Source organism: Octodon degus, unplaced genomic scaffold, assembly GCF_000260255.1.
Source record: "Octodon degus isolate 3935 unplaced genomic scaffold, OctDeg1.0 scaffold00288, whole genome shotgun sequence".
Taxonomy (NCBI): Eukaryota; Metazoa; Chordata; class Mammalia; order Rodentia; family Octodontidae; genus Octodon; species Octodon degus.
Window position 1 is genome coordinate 657,526 of NW_004524864.1, and position 21,680 is coordinate 679,205.

Below are 21,680 nucleotides of genomic sequence, written 5' to 3' on the forward strand. Positions count from 1 at the left end.
AGTGATTATTTTATTTTATTTTATTTTATTTATTTATTTTTTTTCGGAACCGGGGATTGAACTGAGGCCCTTGTGCTTGCCACGGAAGCACTTATTCTACTGAACCATCACCCCAGCCCAAGAGTGATTATTTTAAATGACCAATTTTTATGTGTGTGTGTGTGTGTGTGTTTTTTTTCCCGAAGGGACTTTTTTTGGTCTTGTTTTCACTATTTTCTTTTTTGGCACCGGGAATTGAACGCGGGGCTTCGCGCTTGCTAGGCAGGCGCTGTGTCACTGAGCCACATCCCCGGCCTGTGTGTGTTTTTTTTTTTGAGACAGGGTCTCGCTGTTCAGTTCAGGATGGTCTTGAGCTCTCCTTGTATCCTAAGCTTGTTTCAATGATCCTCCTACTTCATTCATTCAGTCTCTTGAGTGCTGGGATTATGGGTGTCTACCATGCCTGGCTTAAGTTTTTTTTTCCCTTTGGCAGAACCAGGGATTGAACTCAGGTTCTTGTGCTTGCAAGGCAAGCACTTATTCTGCTGAGCCATCTCCCCAGCCCCTGGCTTAAGTTTTGAAGGAGATTTTGCAATCATTTGTTAGTGATTATGGCTAGTAGGTGATAGGATAACTGAACTAACACTATTGGCTTTAGTTGTTTCTGGGGCTTCCCCAAGATTTTCATCTTACTGTTAATCTTTTGAAACTTTAAGAAGAGTGAATACTAAACATAACAAAAAAAAGAGTGGAAATGGTGTTCTCCTTTCTCCTTCCTTCCTTCCTTCCTTGTTAATACTTTTGTTCCTATATCACATATTCCTTTTTTTGATTTCTAATTCAGAACTCATTTTTTTTTTCATGCTGAATATTAATCCCAGGGCCTCATGCATGCTAGGCAAGTGCTTTACCACTGAACTACATCTCCAGATCTACTTGTTTCTCCTCTCCTCCCTCCCCTCCCCTCCCCTCTCTTTTCTTTTTGTCTTTTGAGACAGGATCTTGTTATGCAGCTCAGGCTGGCCTTAAGCTCACTTTGTATCCCTGGCTGGTCTTGAACTCTCAATGATCCTCCTGCCTCTGAGTACTGGGATTACAGATGTGTGCCACCACACCCAGCTTGATGATGATGATGATGATGATGATGATGATGATGATGATGTTGATGATGTTGATGATGTTGATGTTGATGATGTTGATGATGTTGATGATGTTGATGATGTTGATGATGTTGATGATGTTGATGATGTTGATGTCGATGTCGTCAATGTCGTCGATGTCCATGTCCATGTCGATGATGTCCTCGTCGTCGTCGTGGTCCTCTTCCTCCTCTTCCTCCTCTTCCTCCTCTTCCTCCTCCTGCTCCTCCTGCTCCTCCTGCTCCTCCTGCTCCTCTTCCTCCTATTTTATACAGGGTCTCACTAGTGGCTTGGACTCATAGTGATCCTCCTGTTTTCAGCCTCCCCAGCACTGGAATTATAGGTGTGGGTGGCCAGCTCAGTACACCCAGGGAGGGGCATGTGGGACTGGGGATCGAACCAGGTCCCTGTGCTTGCCTAATCAGGCGCTTAGTCTGCTGAGCTCAAGACTGAGCTATCTCCTGGCCCCAGATCTACTTCTGATACAGGCTGGTTTTTTTTTTTTTTTCCCTTTCAGTGCTGGGGATTGAACTTGCCAGGCAAGTACTTAGGCCACTGAGCCATCTCCCTGGCCTTGATACAGGTATTTTTGATGTTTGGAGAGCTAGACTATAGGCATGTACCACCATGCCAAGCAGATAAACTTTTGAGTAGAAAAAGAGAAACTATATATCTTTGGGGGGGGGGCGGGCAGAACTGGGAATTGAACTCAGGCTCTTGCGCTTGCCAAGGAAGCGCTTATTCCACTGAGCCATCTCCCCGGCCCCGAAACTATATATTTATTTATTTTTTGAGATATGGTCTTACTGTGTAATTTAGGCTGGTTTTAAATATTTTTTGTAGCCCAGGCTGTCCTGGAACTCATGGCAATGATCCTCCTGCCTCAGCCTCCCGGTATTGGGATTACAGATGTGCCATCACACCTAGCTTAATGACAGGTTTTAAAACTGTTTAATACTTTGATTTTGCTTTTTTCCCCTTTGTTTTGTGGTAGTTTCACCTTAACTTTTTTTAAATTATTTGTGTGTGTGTGTGTGTGTGTGTCCAGCTCAGCCCACCAGGAGGCGGGGCTGCCTGGCATGTGGTGCTGGGGGATTGAACCGCGGTCCCTCTGCTTTGTTAAGCTTGTTCTAAGTAGGTGCTTTAGACCACTGAGCCATCTCACCAGCCCCATCACCTTGCCATTTTGTCCTAGGAACTAGCACAGCCAGTTTATGTATTTTATCACTTAAGCTACATCTCTAGCCCTTTTTACTTTATTTTGAGCAAGGTCTTGCTAAGTTGCTCAGGTTGCCATTACACTGCAGTCCTTCCTTAGCTGCTCTGAGTAGTTGTGATGACAGGTTAAGGACTTTCTTTTTATTTATTTATTTTTCTTTGTTTTTCCTTTAAGAGAAACCAAGGGTTTTCTGTAGGTACTGTGCTGTGCTATATTCTTTTGTGGATCTTTATCTTTAGTGAGCCTCTTCAGGAGGCTGGAATGTCCTTTGTGCTGTTGCTAGTATGAGTTTTTACCAAGTCCTGTGTCTGTGGGTATAGTGCCTGGTGAGTGACACAGAAGAAATTGTGACACATTGTGACACAACACAAAAACATTTTTGCTCTAGATTAGATGACAATAGTACAGGTTTTCCCTGAACCTTATTCACAACTAAAGTGGAAATCTTTTTTTTTTTTTTTTCTCGGAACCAGGGATTGAACTCAGGCTCTTGCGCTTGCCAGGGAAGCGCTTATTCCACTGATCCATCTCCCCAGCCCTGAAGTGGAAATCTTTTAAGAAAAGTTTCATAGAGAAATATTATAAAAAATACCTGTTTAAAGGAAAGGAAGGCCAGCCAAATAGTTCAGCAGATTAAAGTGCCTGCAATCAAGCACAGGGACAGGGGGCAGAGGGTAGGGGTGGGGGTAGGGGGTTTGATCCCCAGGTCTGTCTTGCTGGTCCCACCCCTCAGGGCACAATAAGGGCAGTTGAGACTAGGCTGGTGGCCTGCCTATAAGCCCAGCTCTTGGGAGGCTGTAAACAGGCAGATCATTACAAGTCTGATCTAGGGGTCACGGAGATGGCTCAGTGGAGTAAGCGCTTCCCTGGCAAGCACAAGGGCCTGAGTTCAATCCCCGGTTTGGCAAAAAAAAAAATGGAAAACAAGTCTGATCTAGTAGTAAGACCTTGAACACCCTGTAGATCCTTCCCTAAAATACAAAATAAATAAATGAATAAATAAAGGGGAATAAAAGTTCACAGTTTGTAGGATATACATACTATTTTCCTCTAGTTAAAACCAAGGATTTTGTATCTTAATTTTATGGATCTGATCATTCTGAGATTTTTGAGATAGGGTCTCATATAGTGTAGGTTGGCCTCAGTTTGCAGTAATCCTCCTGCTTTTTAGCCTCTGGTATATTTGGTTTATTTAATAACTTAGTTACTTTGCTAGCAGGTTGGTCTTGAACTCATAGTGATCCTGCTGCCTCTGCCTCCCAAGTGCCGGGGTTACACTTGTATTTCACCACACATGCCACCACGCCCGACTCTAATGAGATTTTATTTTTATTTTTATTTTTATTTTTTTGGGGGGAACCAGGGGTTGAACTCCGGCCCTTGCCCTTGCCAGGCAAGCACTTACTGTACTGAGCTATCTCACCAGCCCCTCTAACGATATTTTAATAACCATAAACCGTTACACATTTGTAGTTTAAAAATTCACCCAAAGTGAAGGTAGCATGGCATTGTTAGCAGTGATTCCTTGCTAGCAGGTGTACCAGTTGAATGGTTACTATAGCTAGCATAGATATTTTGCTTATTTAACACCAGGGACTTAGGACTTTGAGGAAGTGTATTACACGGTAGATAGGAGTGGAGTAGGTGGCATGAGGGGCAGACATAGTAGAACGTGGTACTGGAAGTATGGATTGCTGACCCTGGTCTCACTATATCCTCTGGGGAGCAGATCCTTCTAATTGCTACCTGGAAGAGTGGTGAAGGGTACCTGAACAACCCATTCTGGGTACTGCTGTTTAGAAATTGATTAATTTGGTCAACCTTTGCTTTCCTCTAAGCGTTTCACTTTAGCCTTTTTTTCTGTTAGATTTTCCAAATGTCATCTAGAAGTAATGCTTGGATAATTGATCCTAGGTACTCACAGGTTTTGCATCCATGATTTCAACGAACCTTGAATTGAAAATACTTGGAAAATGTCTGTGATAAGTTGTAATATACAATTTGTTACAGTTTTCTCCCCAAACAAATCAGTATAGTGCCATTTATGTAGTATTTACATTGTATTAGGTATTTTAAGAAATACTGTGTAGAGAGGATTTAAAGTGTTCAGGAGGATGTATATAGTCACGGAAATACACCATTTTATATAACGGACTTCAGCACCAGGGTTGGGGATGGGGTGATGTAGACCACCTGTTAGTTCTGGAGCCAGGTAACCCCCACCTCAATATCAAGGGTAAAAGACAGCAATACTATATTTGAAATTTTGTGATATTTTAATTTTTGTAAAATTTTTTTTAAAATCTCACAGTGGGCCAGGCAGCTAGCACAGCAGATTAAAGTTTCTGTTTAGGCAGATGAAGGGACTGGGATCCCAGGTGCACTATGGGTGGGCCGTTTTCAAAGCTGATTTTTAGTAGGACAGTTTCAACAATCAATACATTGTACATTGTTATCTTAGTGGTTATCCCCTATGGCACTCTTTAGAGGAAACTTTTTTTAAAGTTTAATTTTACAATCTAGTCAACTGTTTCAGAACTTCTATTTAAAGAAATACACAAGTAAGCATACTGTCCTCTAATTGAAATACAAATATGTAGTCCTTTTGCTCATTTTCAAATGTATCTTGTTACTTTTGATGTCAAGTATTTGCTTATCCAGCAACAGGTGCTACTGTTCATTTTCTCCACAACCATATCAAGGCAAAGGAAGAGAATTGACATACCACTAATACAAAAATATACTTATATTCAGTGATCAGGAAAATGGGGCATCTCAATGATTTATTTTTTTTATTTTCTGTGGTACCAGAGATTGAACTCAGGATCTTGTGCTTATCAGGCAGGTGCTTATGCTGCTGTTATATCCCCAACATCTCAATGATTTAGAATTTCATCTGTTTCATATCAATAGCTGAACTGCATTAAAAAATTTTTTTTGGGGGGGTCTTTTTGAGATATGGTATTGCTATGCATTTCAGGCTGGCTTTAAGCTCACTTTGTAGCTCAGGTTGGTCTTGAATTCACAGTGATCCTCCTGCCTCAGCCTCCTGAGTGCTAGGATTAACAGGAGTGCACCACTGTCAGGATGTGAATTGCATTTTAAGGGAAAGGATAGAATAATGAAGAAAAGTTGGTGACCATTAAAGTACATTCCTAGGTGATATTAAGGTGATATGGTATTGGCAGTTCCCGTCAAGTGGCCTGCTAGAATTGCTGTTAAGACAGATGGAAAGCGGGGGAGACAGTTTGGTTTAAGCACCTGCCTGGCAAGTGGAAGGACCCAGATTTGATCCCACACTAGTACCACATGCTGTGTCAGCGCTTGACCCCTGGGCATGTTGTGTCAGCCAACAAAATCAGGCAGCCCCAGGAACCAGGTGTGGTGGTGCATAGCTATAATCCCAGTACTGGAGAGGCTGTGACAGGAGGATCACTATGAGTCCAAGCTGCATGGCAAGACCCTGTACCAAATAGATTTTTTTTTTTTTTTTTTTTTTTTTTTTTTTGTGGCCAGCTCAGCCCTATCTGGGAGCAGAGCTGGTACAGCAGGTGGTCCCAGGGATTAAGTAAGCTGTGGTCCCTGGGTCTTGCCTAAGCTTGCCTAAGCAGGTACTTTAGATAGCTGAGCTATCTTGCCAGTCCAATAACTAAGATTTTTAAAAAATTTTTAAAAAGGGTGATTGTACTAAAAATTCCATCAGATTTTTTGAGAATAGCAGTTAATGTGTAGAATTTTGACCTTGACTAACTGTATGTTGATCTGCGGTGTAAGCAACTACATCGAGGACAGCAATATATATGCAAAAATCCTGCTTGAATGCTTGCCATCTTGGTCTTCTAAATGTGTATCATTTCCTTTTTTTTGTTAAATGTGTACCATTTCTAATGTCATATCAATTAGTATACTCTCTTCAAAGTAAATTTAAAAAGACAAAAAGAAAAACAAGGGGGGCTGCCCCTTAGCTCAGTTCTTTAAGTGGCTGCTTCAACAAAGCAGTCAGACTCAAGTTGCTATGATTCGAGCCCCAGAACTCAAAACCTGCCCTGAAGGCATTCGGAGCCAGCCAAAAAAAAAAAAAAAAAAAAAAAAGAGGGATAAGAACAACAACAAAAATTTTAAAAAGGGGCAGATAGTTTTCCTGGGTCATTACTGCTGTGGTTGTCAAAAAAGGCACAGTATTTCTCCCCCTTTTTTTTTTTTTATTTTATAGTTAGTATATAACCATACCTTTTGTTTGGAATCCAGAAGTCAAATAGATTTCTTTTTTTAAAAAATGCATTTGGTTATTACAGGGTCTCACTATGCAGCTTGGACTCATAGTGATCCTCCTGTTTTCAGCCTCCCCAGTGCGGGGATTACAGGTGTGTACCATTACTCCTGGATTGTATGGCTGGCTCAGCCCACCAGGGGTGCAGGACTGGTGGGGTTAGTGGGGCTGGTGCTGGCATGGCATATGGTGCTGGGATTGAACCATGGTCCATGTGCTTGCCTAAGTAGGTGCTTTAATTTGCTGAGCTATCTCCCTGACCCTCAAGTAGATTCTTGACTTACATTGTATGTATATTTTCTCTTTCATCTAGATAGTTTACATTCAAGAGAAAATAATCCAGAAAAAGAACAAGCAGATCAAGATGTGCAGCTCTGTGGCTGCCAAATTGTGGTTTTTGACAGATCGCCGCATCAGGGAAGATTACCCCCAAAAAGAGATCTTGCGAGCTTTGAAGGCCAAATGTTGTGAAGAGGAACTGGACTTCAGGGCTGTGGTGATGGACGAGGTGGTGCTAACAGTTGAACAAGGAAACCTAGGTAAGTATGTAGAGTGATATTTTGGGGTAGTACTGAGAATATGATTAATCTGCAAGTTTTAGCAGTAATTACGATAAATGAGTGAACAGCCTTATCATTACTAGATATGTAATGAAAACCTAAGTGGGCCGGGGAGATGGCTCATAATAAGCACTTGCCTGGCAAGCACAAGGGCCTGAGTTCAATCTCAGGTTCTGCCAAAAAAACAAAAAGGAAATCTAGTACATTTTATGGGAGAATTATAACACAAACATTTATCTAGTTGTATTATGTAGAAACAGTTAAAAGTCATGTGCGTGTGTGTGTGTGTGTATGTGTGTGTGTGTGTATTTGTGTGTTTTACTATGTCTTTAGTCCTCTTTTAAATTTAACTGAGATAGGGTCTTGCTGAGTTATTCAGTTTCCTAGGTTGGGCTCAAATTTAGAATTCTTCAGCATCAGCCTCTTTGAGTGCTAGGATTATAGGAAGACACCTCTGTGTCTGGCTTTTCAATGAGTTTCTTATACACAGTGTGTAACTGGGTCTTTTTAAATCATTTATTTATTTGGTACAGGGTCTCATATGTATGACTCCTGTGGTGATCCTCCTGTCTCAGCCTGAGATTGTAGGCATGCACCATCATGCCTGGTTTTGGTGGCCATCTAGTTTTGGTGGCTGGCATGGTATGCCTGGGGTTTCAGCCCTGGCAAGACTTGGTACAGGGGATCAAACCCAAGTCCTTGCACTTGACAAGCAGGCGCTTAGACCAACAAACTGTCTCCCTAGCCTATAATTGGGTCTTGTTTTCTGTTTCACTCTGAAAATAGCAGTTTCCTTTTTAAGGAAACCATTGACATTTAAAATGATTTAATTTAGATTAAAATATCATTTGTTACTTAAGTTTCCCTTTGTTTTGTCTTTTGTAAGTTTGTTTCCTTCTTAAACACTGGAGATTGAATGGGGGACCTTATGCTTGCGACATAGCCAGATAGGCACTTACGCTGCTGAGCTATCTCCCAGGCTTTTTTTTTTTTTTTTGCTTTGCTTTTTGTTCTCCTTTTTAAATTTATTTATTTATTTATTTATTTATTTATTTATTTATTTATTTTGAGACAGGGTCTCACTACGTACTGCAGGCTGGCCTTGAATTCACAGGGCTCCTGCTGCTTCTGCCTCCTGAGTGCTGGGATTACAGGCGTGTGTCACCATGCGTGGCTACTCCCCCACCCCCTTATAGTTTCAGTTGAGCATTTTATATATTTCTGTTTTCTTAGTATGTCAGTTACGTATTTATTTATTTTTATTTTTTGGTGGAACTGGGGATTGAACTCAGGCCCTTGCGCTTGCCAGGGAAGCGCTTATTTCACTGAGCCATCTCCCAGGCCCCCCACCCTTTTTTTCTTCTTTTTTTCAGTTGTTTTGTAACACAACAGGATTCCTACTTTTAAAGGCTAATATTCCAGTGTGTATACACCTTTCTTGCTGTTATAGTAAAGTCTATCAACAGATACTTAGGCTATTTATATTACTTGGTTGCTAGGACTAATGCTGCAGGGAACATGGGAATGCAGATAGTTGTGTCTTTTTTTTTTTTTTTTTAATTTTTTATTTATGTGTGTGTGTCTGTGTGTGTGTGTGGCCAGCTCAGCCCACCAGGGGGTGGGGCTGGCTGGCATGTGGTGCTGGGGGATTGAACTGTGGTCTCTGCTTTGCTAAGTTTGTTCTAAGTAGGTGCTTTAGACCACTGAGCCATCTCACCAGCCCCAGATAGTTGTGTCTTGAAGTGGAATTGCTGACATGAGAGATTGATTGATTGATTGATCGATTGATCTATCTATCTTATCTATCTTATTTTGAAACAGAATCTCAGTATGCAGTTCAGGCAGGCCTTGAGGTCACTTTGTAGCTTCAGGCTAGTCTTGAACTCAATCCTCCCAAGTGCTGAGATTACAAGCTACCATGCCTAACACTTTATTTTTAAGTTTTTTTTTTTTTTTTCTTTTTTTGTATGTCCTAGTTTTTGAAAGTGAATTATTTTATATATTTATTTATTTGTGGAACCGAGGATTGAACTCAGGCCCTTGTGTTTGCCAGAGAAGTGCTTATTCTACTGAGCCATCTCCCCAGCCCCTATTTTTAAGTTTTTGAGAACCTGCAATACTATTTTCTGTGGGTTATACTGATTTATATACCTACCAACAACATTTAAGGGTATTTGTGCTTTGGGATTGCATAAAACTTTTCCTAAAAAGTTAGTCTATTTTTAAGTCACAACTAATTGCATATAAATGCTGTGTCTTTATTCCTACCACCTTATATTGTCAAAAATTAGATGTCTTTATATTTTGTATCAACCAACAGCAGCCAGGTGTGGTGGCACATGCCTGTAATCCCAGCGCTGTGGAGGCTGAGGCAGGAGGATCGCTGCAAGTTTGAGGCCAGTCTGGGCTACAAAGTGAGCCCAAGGCCAGCCTGAACTGCATAGTGAGACCCTTTCTCAAAAAGATCAATGGGGCTGGGAGATAGCTCAGTGGACTAAGTGCTTGCCTGGCAAGTGCAAGGTCCTGAGTTTGATCCCTGGTACCACCAAAAAAAACCAGCCAACATAGCTTTAGAGTTATTTTATGCTTTTTATCTTTTAAGTTATCCATCAAAATCAAGTCATTTATTCATTGCTTGTGTTATATGTTTATATATTTCAAGATTTTCTGTGCTTCCATGTTTTCTGGTATCTGTCTCTTTCAATGTGATTGACTAGCATTTCTTGTAAAGACACTAGTGGTGATGAGACCCTTCAGAGTTTTGATTCTGGAAACATCTAGTTTTCCTTCAATTTGGTGAATGTGGTATTCTTGGTTGGCACTTTTTCCTTTCATTACTTTGAATATATCATCCGGTTCCCTTTGATAATTTGATGGGAGCCCACTTGCATAGAGAGAGGACTTTTCTCTTGCTGGTTTCAAGATTCTGTCATTGACTTTTTTGGGGAGGCAGAACTGGGGATTGAACTCAGACTCTTGCGCTTGCCAGGGGAGCGCTTATTCTATTGAGCCATCTCCCTGGCCCCTTTTTTATGGCTTTTTTTTTTTTTTTTTTCTTGTCTTTTTACTTTTTTTTTAGTGGGAGTTTTTGTATTTAGTACAGGGTTTACAGGGTCTATAAGGTCTCCTTATGTAGATTGGACTCATAGTGATTCTCCTGTTTTCATCTTCCCAAGCACTGGGATTACAGGCATGTACCACCCGCCCAGTCTCAGTCACTGTCTGCTTTAAGCATGCCTTGGGTTTGGGGCCTGCACGGCATGCCAGGGATCCAAACCCTGGTCCCTGTGCCTGCCTAAGCAGGCACTTTAGTCCATTGAGCCAGCTGGCCAGCCTATATCTTTTTTTGTTTGTTTGTTTTTTTAAACTATTGCTCTCTAAACTGATTCCTTTAGATACATAAACATATATGTATACATGATCCATTCTACCAGTATGACTTACGCACATAATTTGTAGTCTTAATATATTCAAGTAGAGGTTCTGATCTGACGTACTTTTTATTTAAAGCTCATAATTTTTGGTTTGTGTACTTATCCTACCAGCTGTTATCTTTTACTTTATATTATATTACAGCTGAAGCCATATTGTTTTGAAATTTTTTAAAAAAGCACCCATGCACATAAGCTCCTTGATTTCTGACCTAACATTGCTGTTAATACTTCTATTGACCTGTCAAAACTACTATGCGTCAGAGCCAGCACCATAGAAGTGAATATATGTGTGTCTGTACCTTTCCCTACTAGGGATGAAATCTTGAAAGCAAAGACTTTATCTGTCTTGTCAATCTTTTTTTTTTTTTTTTTTAATTTATTGAGAAATATTTGTCAATCTTGAGCACATAGAAAAGAATCTTGATACATATTAATATTGAGTGAATGGGCCAGGGAGATGGCTCAGTAAAATAAGCACTTCCCCGGCAAGTGCAAGGACCTGAGTTCAATCCCCGGTTCTGCAAAAAAAAAAAAAAAAAAAAATTAAATACCTTTCTTTAAAGAATTGATCGTGCATTTTCTCTGTAAAATGTAATATTTTTTTAAATTTTATTTATATGTGTATGTGTCTGTGTCTGTGTGTGGCCAGCTCAGCCCACCAGGGGGCGGGGCTGGCTGGCATGTGGTGCTGGGGGATTGAACCGTGGTCCCTGTGCTTTGCTTAGCTTGTTCTAGGTAGGTGCTTTAGACCACTGAGCCATCTCACCAGCCCCATAAAAATGTAATTGAATTAGCCCAGCAAAAAGTGAAATAGGGCCGGTCAGATAGCTCAATGGATTAAAGTGCCTGCTTAGACAGACACAGGGGCAGAGGTTTGATCCCCAGCCTGCCCTGGCCTGCCGGCCTGCAGTGTCACCTCCCCCTCCCAGGGTACACTGAGAAGGTGACTGAAGCTGGGTGTGGTGGCCCTCCTGTAATCCCAGTACTTGGGAGGCTATAAACAGGATCAGGAACAAACCCAGTCTATGTAGTGAGACTGTAGACCCTGTACTAAATACAAAAATAGTGAAATAAAGCTACTTACATGTATTGAGTAGAAAGAGGTCTATTGTGTATTTTAAATGCTAGAAGAAATTTACATAAAGCAATATAAGTAAGATCTCTCTTTTTTTTTTTTTTTTTTTTTTAGTAAGATCTCTTTAATGTATATTTTTCTATATGCTTAAATGACAGTGGCAGTAGCACATACTAGTAACTACCTAGGGAGCGGGTGAAAAGTGAGTATGTTCCGAATTCTTGTATTTGGATGTTTTAAACAAATAACTTTTAAGTCAATTAGCCTTTAAGTATTTATTTGGTACAAGGTCTCACTATGCAGCTCAGCCTTTAGTGATCCTCCTATCTCAGCCTCCCCAGGCCTGGGAGTACAGATGTGTGCCACCATGCCGTTTCAGGGCAGGCAGAGTACACGGAGCGCCTAGTGTTCTCGGGCTAACATGGCATGCAGTAACAGGGACCTAACCCGGGTACTTGCGGGTGCCAGGCAGGCGCTTAGACCACCAAGCTATCTTCCCAGCCCCTCAAGTAGCCCTTAAGGATTAAGGCAGTCACACACTTAGTTCCTTCTGGGCATGCAGACAAGGTCAGTACTCAGCACTCTGGGAGGCCGAGGTGTGAGGAGTGCAAGTGTGACCCTAGCCCAGGTAGCTTAGCAGTTTATCAAGACAGTGTCCCAAAATAAAAAAGTACTGGTTCAATCCCCAGTACTAGGGTTGGGGTGGAGGGCCACCTGTTCCTGTAAAGAATGACATTGTGTAAAAATTTGAGGAACCGTCCTTTAAAAGTTTTAGAAAAATTTTCCTTTTAGAAGCAAATGAACTTACTTGTTACCAATGATTCATCTACCTTCATTTTCCCTGAGTTTTTTTTTTAAATTTTTTTTAATTTTTGGTACCAGGGATCAAACTCAGGACCTTGCACTTAACAGGCAAGCAATTATTCCACTGAGCTATCTCCCCAGCTTCACAAATGAACTTACTTGAAACAAAATGTGGAGAGTTGCATGAAGCACAGTATTCGAGTTCCCTGTTTTGCCTTCCTTTCCTGTCTTGCCTCCTAGTCATCGATCATACAGGAAGCTACTTTTATTTATCCTTTTAAGACATTTTGTTTGTATAATTGCATCAGACTTACTCTGGTATGCCCCTAAAATCACTCAGCATTTTATATCTAGGTTTTTTCTGTGTCTGAATATATATGTAGTAACTCATTAGCATATGATGTGATTTAGTTAATCATATGAAGAATTTTTTTCTGCTGGCCAAATAGCTCAGCAGATTTAAGCACCTGCAAGCAGGTACAGGGGCTGGGGATTCTGTACCTGGGCCTGCTGTGCTGAGACTGGGCCCCAATTGAAACTGGGCTTGGTGGCACATGCTTGTAATCCCAACACTTGGGAGGCTTTAAACAGGAGAATCACTATGAGTCCGATCTAGTAGTCAGTGAGAGCCTAAACTCCCTGTAGACCGTTCCCTAAAATATGGGGAAAATTTTTTTTTTCTTTTTTTGCAGAACCGGGGATTGAACTCAGGCCCCTGTGCTTGCCAGGGAAGTGCTTATTCACTGAGCCATCTCCCCGGCCCCATTTCTTTCTTTCTTTCTTTCTTTCTTTCTTTCTTTCTTTCTTTCTTTCTTTCTTTCTTTTTTTTTCTTTGTGTGTGTGTGTGTGTGTTTGTGTGTGTGTGGAACCGGGGATTGAATGAACTCAGGACCCTGAACGTGCCAGGCAAGCGCTTATTCTACTGAGGTATCTCCCCGGTCCCGTTTTTTTCTTTTCTAATGGGAGTAATTCTGTCTCCAGTGATGAATAACATAATATATTTACTTTTGTATTCCACACTTTGGGATTTTATTCTTTCTCTTTCCATATATTTCTTTCCACTGGGTTTAACTTTATTCCTGTACATTTCAGGTCTGCGGATCAATGGAGAACTCATTTCAGCCTATCCCCAGGTGGTGGTAGTGAGAGTCCCCACCCCTTGGGTGCAGAGTGATAGTGACATCACTGTGTTGCGTCATCTGGAGAAGATGGGCTGCCGATTGATGAACCGACCTCAGGCCATACTGAATTGTGTTAATAAATTTTGGACATTTCAAGAGTTAGCTGGCCACGGAGTTCCTCTGCCAGACACTTTCTCTTACGGTGAGACCTTAAATGAGACTATATAGCCTACATTTTAGAAGCACTGCTAGCTAATCAGTTTTGAGATCTAAACTAAGTGTTTTGTTTTTGAGTCAGCATCTTGCTAGGTAGTTCAGGTTGTGGGTTTGAATTTGTATATACCCTAGGCTGGTCCTAAACTTGTGACCTCTTTCCTTAGTCTCCCAAATGCTGGGATTACAGGGGGATGAGCTACCACACCAAGCCTAAGTGGTAGATGTATATGTATGAACTTGAAAAAGCTTTTAATAGAAATAACGACTTTCAGTTTTAACAAACTGGACAAAGAATTATGAATTATAAGATTAGTTCCATGATATGGATAAATTTGGGTTAGCCAGCTTTTTTGGTAATGGCCAGATAGTAAATATTTAGGTTTTACAGACCATACATTCTTTGGTATATGAAAACTAATAACAGTACATAAGTAAGTAAATATGTCTCTGTTCCAGTAAAACTTTTTGACTAGATAATAGGCCAAATTTGGCCCACAGCCTTAAACTTGAAGTAAAAGAAGAAAATTCAGGGTTATTATTTAATTTCTTATTGTCTTATCATTTTTGTAACTCTTCATGTGTTCATATTTTTAAAGAAAATTACCAGGCAGAGCTTTAAAACAGTTGTTCTAAAGTATGTGAAATTTTTTAACAGTTCAATCTGTATTATTACTCAGGTAATATATAATAAAAGCATAGGAACACCAAACTGTTATAAGAACCTCTGTTGCTTACTCTTGTGTGATTTTGTTTAGTAACAAACAAGTCATAAACAGGTTGTAGTACCGTACTTTGAGTACTACTGTTTGTTCAGGGTTATGCTAATATATTTCCTGTCCTTCCTGTTCTGCTGTGTATTAGTGTGGAATGTTTTCCTCATAGGCATTTCTCCAAATAAATGTCCAGTACAGTGCTTGGAGATCGAACGAGTCTTAAAAAAATAATTGTCTTTCTTAATTTTTTTAAAAGAATTACTTTACTTTTCTTTGTTACAGGGTCTCACTATGCAGTTCAGACTCCTGTCTCAGCCTCCCCAGCACTAGGATTACAAGTGTGCACCGCCACGCCCACTACCACACCTGGTTCACAGCTGGCACAGCATGTGGTACCAGGGATTGAACCTAGGTCCTTGCACTTGGCCAGGCAGGCGCTTAGAGTGCTAAGCTATCTCCCCAGCCCTTTTCTGTTTAAGAAAATTCCCAAATATGTGGACACAATTGCTGATTTATATTTTTAATGTATTTGGTTGTTGCAGGGTCTCGGTATGCAGCTTGGACTTGTGATGATCTTCCTGCTTTCAACCTCCCCAGTGCTGGGATTATAGGCATGTGCCACCACGCCCATACTCTGGCTGGCTCAGCCCGCCCCAGGGGTGGGCCTGGCATCACATTCTATTGGACATTTATATGGAGAAATGACTATGTAGGAAACATTTCATACTGATCCATAGCAGAACAGGAAGGACAGGAAATGTATTAGCATAACCCCGATCAGAACAGTACTACCCAAAAAGCATGGTCCTATAACCTGTGTTTATGACTTGTTATTGATACATAATCACATAGAGTAAGCAGTGCCATGCCTGGGATTGATCTGCAGTCCCTGTGCTTGCCTAAGCTTGCTTAAGCAGGTATTTTAGTCCACTGAGCTATCTTGCTGGCCCCAACAGTTGTTGATTTTAGTTGCAGAGGAAAAAAAATAAAATTTAATATAAATTGAGAAATATGTCTTGTTGCATTTGAGATACTAGCTTATATCATGGTTTTGCAATTCTAATTTTTATAAGAATGGAAATGAGAAAAAGATTGAGCAAAGTAGCAAATGCTATCTAATGTTGATGAATTCACATTTGGTGACCAAAATCACCTTTCTCTGCCCTGAAAATTTTTCATATAGCAGTTATTTAATGAACCATCTTCTGGCTTAATTTCCTCTATTGTCAGGCTGAAGTTTTACAGTACAGTCCAACCCCGTGGAGATAGCTCAACAGCATAAGTGCTTGCCTGGCAAGTGCAGGGTCCTGAGTTCAATCCCTGGTACCGCCAAAAGAGTTTTACAATGCAGTCCATTTTTGCTCTTACTTTGCTGCTGTATCATTTGTTCTTGGGGAGTAAGGAGCAAGAAACCTATGAATGCCAAGTATCTCATTGTAGAAAGAATTTTGACTAAAAAATGGAGATAAAGTTATGTGCGTTTGGTAATCAAGAAGTGTGTGCGCGCGCTTGCACGTGTGTTTGAGCACATGTGAGCATTTGTGGGTGTACATATGAATGCAACGTCTCTGAAACCCTGGCAGCGTTTTTTCAGCAACTTCACTGTTCTGTTTCTTAATCTGGCCCAGGAGATTGTATGTGTTACAGTCGTCTTTGGGGCCTTTATAGTTTGTGTGGGGAAGGAATAAGGGATAAAAATATGAATGAGGAAATTCTGCTTAGCTAGAAAGTATTTTAAGTTGGATAATAGAATGTGTATAGTGTTACAATAGCTGTAATCTGTTTGTTTTTACAGTGTGGTTGTTTGTAATTGATAATTATATTTGCAGTTGATATTTACATTTTCTAAGAAAATACTCATCAGACTTTAGCTTCTACCTTCTGTGCTGCTGTCTTTATCAAAAAAATTGATCACGAAATACTTCCACTCTTCTTGATAAATTTCTTTTTTTTTTTGTCCTTTTTTTTGTTTGTTTGTTTTTTCTTTGTTCAGGTGGCCATGAAAATTTTGCTAAAATGATTGATGAAGCAGAAGTGCTGGAATTCCCAATGGTAGTAAAGAATACACGGGGTCATAGAGGTATGTATCAGTTGTTGATATGGTACAGAACTTTGAAGTTGTTACTGTTGCAAGTTAGGAAAGACAATTTGAAGAGCTGGCCAAATAGCTCAGCACATTTGCCAGGTGTTTGATCACCAGGCTTGCCATGCTGGCCCCACCCCCAGGGCTGGCTGAGACAGCAGTTAAGACTGGGCATGGTGGTATGCATCTATAATCCCAGCTCTTGAGAGGCTGTAAACAGGTGGATCACTATGAGTCCAATCTAGTAGTGAGGCCCTGAACACCCTGTACACCCTTTTCTTTTTTTTTTTTAATTTTATTTGTGTGTGTGTGTGTGTGTGTGTGTGTGGCCAGCTCAGCCCACCAGGGGGCGGGGCTGGCTGGTATGTGGTGCTGGGGGATTGAACTGTGGTCTCTGCTTTGCTAAGTTTGTTCTAAGTAGGTGCTTTAGACCACTGAGCCATCTCACCAGCCCCAATACACCCTTACATTATACTTCAAACTTTCAGAAAGTTATTGCAAGTTCATTTTGGCCTAGACTATGTCTGTTTAGTGGTTTTCCTAGAGATTTTAAACATGTATGACTAGACCAGATCTTAAGTTAAATGTCCTTATTTTTCTCAGCAATACAAGGACCTCAGAGCTCTAACTTCAGTTATTGCCTTAATTTATGTATTTTGAATGCTAATTGTATAGGGGGTAAAGATGCTAAAAATTTTAAAAGACATTTGGAAATAGTATAGTGATTTCAGATTAAGGAAGACTTTGTTTTCCTGAGGCAGGATCTCACTATATAGTTCAGATTGGCCATAAACTCATGGTGATCCTCCTGCCTCAGTCTCCTGAGTGATAGGACTTCAAGTGATGCCATTACACCCAACAAGACTAAGGGAAAGAAAAAAAAATTTTTTTCCCACACTGTGCAGCCCCCTTCAGTGCTCTCAGCTCACAGCAGAGGCCAGACAATGGTTCGAGGCGCACTTTGCTCTCGCATGGCACACTGTGGAAGGCCCACATGGACGGGCCCACCATAAATCCATCACCGTGCTCTGTTTTGTGTTTTTGAGACAGATCTCACTATGCAGTTCAGGCTGGCCTTGAGCTCACTTTGTAGCCCAGGTTGATCTCCAATTTGAAATGATACTGTTTCTTCAGCTTCCTAAATGCTGAGATTACAGGTGTGGGCCATCATGTTTGACCTTTAAGGAAAAAATTTTAAGGCACATGAATCCAAGGATAATATGTGTTTTGTGCCTTGATAGGAGTAGCTGGGTCAGAGTTCAGCCAGGCTGTAGAATATATGAATATTCTTTTATATTTGGCTTTTCCAGTATGGCAGTTAAAAATACTCATATCTCCCACCATGAATGCCGCTCCATTAACAAAGAAGCTGCAAGACCTTTTAAGACCTAGCCTTAGGGTCCTATAGGCTTGCCTCTGCTATATTCTTTTGGTTGGAACAACACAGTCCCTCCTAGATTCAGCAGGAAGAAACATAAATCTTGTCCTCCAAGAGCAGAATTTATAACCATATATTAAAAAGAGCTCCCTCCATTATCACAAAAATATAGCCACAACAGTTGAATAAGACTAGCAAATTCAGAAATAAATTGAAGTAAATAGTAACAATGTGCTATGTTGCTAACTAATACAGTATTGATTTATAATCATATATAACACATTTTAATTCAAAGGGAAAATGTTTTAGTAATTGATGAGGCTAACATTACTGGCTAACTTTTTTTTTTTTTTTGGCAAACTGGGGCTTGAACTCAGGCCCTTATACTTGCCAAGCAAGCGCTTATTCTACTGAGCTATCTCCCCGACCCCCTGGCTAACTTATGAAAGAATACAAATCCTGACAGCCACCTCGAAATGTACAACAAAATGAGTTCCAATATATGAAGCGTTTGGGGATTGTAGGGTTAGGGCAGAATTTTGTTAACTTTGTTTTTATTTTCATTATCTGATACATTTTATGTGCTTTTTCAATCATAGGCAAGGCTGTTTTCTTGGCACGAGATAAGCACCATTTGGCTGATCTAAGCCATCTTATTCGCCATGAAGCTCCGTACCTGTTTCAGAAGTACGTGAAGGAATCTCACGGACGGGATGTGCGTGTCATTGTCGTGGGAGGCCGTGTAGTTGGCACCATGTTACGCTGTTCCACAGATGGGAGGATGCAGAGCAACTGCTCACTAGGTAAAAACAGTACAAATATCTTGGATAGTATGTGAAGTAATAAATACTACAGCTTCTCCCATGAGAATTTATATATAGTTGTAGATCTTACAAATTTGAAAAGTTCATTACTTTTCATGTGTAAATACAATTTGTAAACATTGTAAGTTAAATATTCTGAGTTTTCAGACTGTTACTAGATTTCACTCCTGAGTTTGTTGGGTTCAGTTTATAGGCAAATTCTTCCATCTATGTGATGTTTGACAAGATTTAGATATTTCTTTTTTGGTGATATACTTATTTGGTGTATAACTAAAGTTCATTTGAGCTGTGTTCTAGTTGGTCTAAACAAGATCACTGATTCTGATTTATCTGTATTTCCTGAGATTTCTTACTGTTGGAATGCAGCAGACCTAGTTTTTTAGGTTTCTGTATTTGTGTGTGTGTGTGTGTTTTGTTGTTGTTTTGTTTTTTTTTTTGTTATTTTTTTACAGAACCAGGGATTGAACTCAGAGTTTTCTGTATTTGTATCTCCTTAGTAGCTTTTTTTTTTTGTGTGGAGACATGTCTCAGACCCAGGAGATAGCTCAGTGATGTAAGCACCTTCCTGGCAAGCCTAAGATCCTGAGTTTGATCCCCAACACACACACACACACACACACACACACACACAGAGGAAAAAGGAAAAAGAGACAGGGTCTCATGAGAGCTGGTCTTGAAAGCTCCATTATGTAGCCCAGGCTGGCCTTGAACTCTCAGTGATCCTCCTGCCTCAGCCTCCCAAGTGCTGGGAGTATAGCTGTCATGCCCTCCTTATTCTTAGTAGTTCTTTCCAGTTCATGCCTTTTCCTTTTGGTGCTTATTTTCAAATTTCTGTCTTCTGTTTAAGCTTTGTCCCCAAATTCTCAGGTCATATGAGTAACTACTTAATGTCTTCACAACTAACTGCCTAATGTAACTCTTTCTTTTACAAATGCAGTGTGTTCATCCCAAAGTATTCTATCATTTAATGACAACCTGTTCTTCCAGTTTAGACCAGACTGTGTAGTCACCTTGATCCTTCTCTTATACCCTAAATGGTTAGGGATACCTTGAAATCTCTACTCTTTCAGAAATGCATCTGAATCCTTTTCTCACCATTTCCACCACTAATACCATCTTCTCTTATTTGGGTTACCTCTAGTAGGGTGTTTTGATTTTACTTTTTCCCTCCTGATCACTTTTTAACACAGTGCTCATATGACAGAACCCTGTATTCTTGTTGCCCCCATTATTTGCAATTTCACTTTTCCTGGTTTCAGTTAGGATCTGAAAATAAATACTAAATGGCAAATTTCAGAAATTATTCATAACTTACAAATTGTGCAGCATTCCGAGTAGTGAGAAATTTGTCATCCCATCCTGTTTTCCTCCATCCCACTTAGAACTTGACTTGTCCCTTTGTCTGCAGTAGCCACACTGTCCACATGTCCTACTGTTGATGCGTCTGTTACAAAGTGCACTGAAATATCAGTGCTTGTGTTAATGTAACCCAGCCACTTCATTATGGTTCCTTAGTGGCAAAAGTGTGATTTTTGACAGTTTTCAGTACAGAATATTATTGTAATTGTTCTGTTTTATTCGTTATTGTTAATGTCCTATTCCTGATTTTTAAATTAAACATCAGCATAGGTATGTACTATAAAGTAAACACAGTGAATATGTGAATTACCTAGTTTCTGCACACAGTTTGTGGGGACAGTCTTATATCCCTTGCAGATAGGGGAGGACTACTGCTTATTGTAAGTCAAATCAAGTCAGATCTTGGTCAGAGTCTCTCACCCTCCTATTTCATTCAGAGAAAAACACAAGTTCATTCATTAGTCACCAGAACCTGTGTGATTTACCCCAACTATTCCTCTCAGTCAGGTCTGCAACTACATGGATAAATCTCAAAATAAAAAAAATTTCCTTATATTTTGTTTTTTTGAGGTGGGGCATAGTGGTGCCTGCCTGTAGTCCCAGCACTCTAGGAGGCTGCAGGAGAATCACAAGTTTGAGACCAACTGGGCAACTTAGCAAGAACTTGTCTCAGAAAAAGACAGCGGGTGTGGTGTTGCACACCTATAATCCCAGCACTCAGGAGGCTGAGGCAGGAAGATCCTTGAGTTTGAGACCAGCCTGGGCTACAAAGTGCGGTCGAGGGCAGCCTGCATTGCATAGCAAGACCCTATCTCAGAAAGACTAAAAAAAAGAAAACAGCTTTACTTTTACCTCACTCCCCTCTTTTCATTCACAGAACAGATAGCTTTGAGCACATTCTGTGGGTTAAGTCCCATTACAGCAGTAGTTTCTATATAGCTGTGAACAAAGCATAAATAAATCCTCACTAGGCTTTACAGTCTGGGTTTTTTTCATTTGTGTATTGTGGATTGAACCCACAGTCTTACCACACATGCTAGATACACATTCTATCACTGAGCTGTGTCCCCAGACTTTTTTATATTATGACAGAGGCTTGTCTTAAATTTAGGATCCTCTGACCTCTGCTTTCAGAATAGCTGGGATTACAAGGGTGAGCTATAGCCCAGCCTTACAATCCAGAGTTTTGCTAAAATCATTTAATGGTTTTGGTTTGCATCTAGATTTGCATTTCTCTGATTGTATCTCTATTTCATATTAGTACCTGTTCCCAAGTATAGTCTTCTCATGTGTATAATATCACCTAGATTAAAAAGTCCACTTTTCATCATCGTTTATTCTCTGCCTTCATCTTTGTCTTTGTTCTTAGTCATATATAGTATGTTGGTTGTCTTTTCCTGAGTATACTCCCTGGTTAGGAACAGATCTTTCTCTCTACTCAGTTACCTTGAAGATTGTTCTGGTTAAAGTCCAAATCTCATTTTTTTTTTTTTTCTTTGTAAGTAA

The 21,680-nt window shown here is 40.3% G+C and overlaps 1 protein-coding gene and 1 non-coding gene across 3 annotated transcripts in view; one reads left to right on the forward strand and one right to left on the reverse strand.

Moving 5' to 3' along the window:
• Nucleotides 1-21,680, forward strand: part of Rimklb (ribosomal modification protein rimK like family member B) — a 108,771-nt gene that overhangs the window by 60,455 nt on the left and 26,636 nt on the right. For both annotated transcript variants that reach the window (XR_002819325.1, XM_004647133.2), the window contains exons 2-5: nt 6,921-7,146; nt 13,573-13,803; nt 16,524-16,610; nt 18,591-18,794. Coding sequence is in view for 1 of the 2 variants with exons in the window: in XM_004647133.2 (XP_004647190.1) it covers nt 6,972-7,146; nt 13,573-13,803; nt 16,524-16,610; nt 18,591-18,794 (697 nt within the window). In the remaining variant the exon portion in view is untranslated. The remainder of the gene's footprint in view (nt 1-6,920; nt 7,147-13,572; nt 13,804-16,523; nt 16,611-18,590; nt 18,795-21,680) is intronic.
• Nucleotides 17,509-17,640, reverse strand: LOC111814308. The gene has a single exon (XR_002819330.1). It is a non-coding gene; the product is annotated as a small nucleolar RNA SNORA42/SNORA80 family (small nucleolar RNA).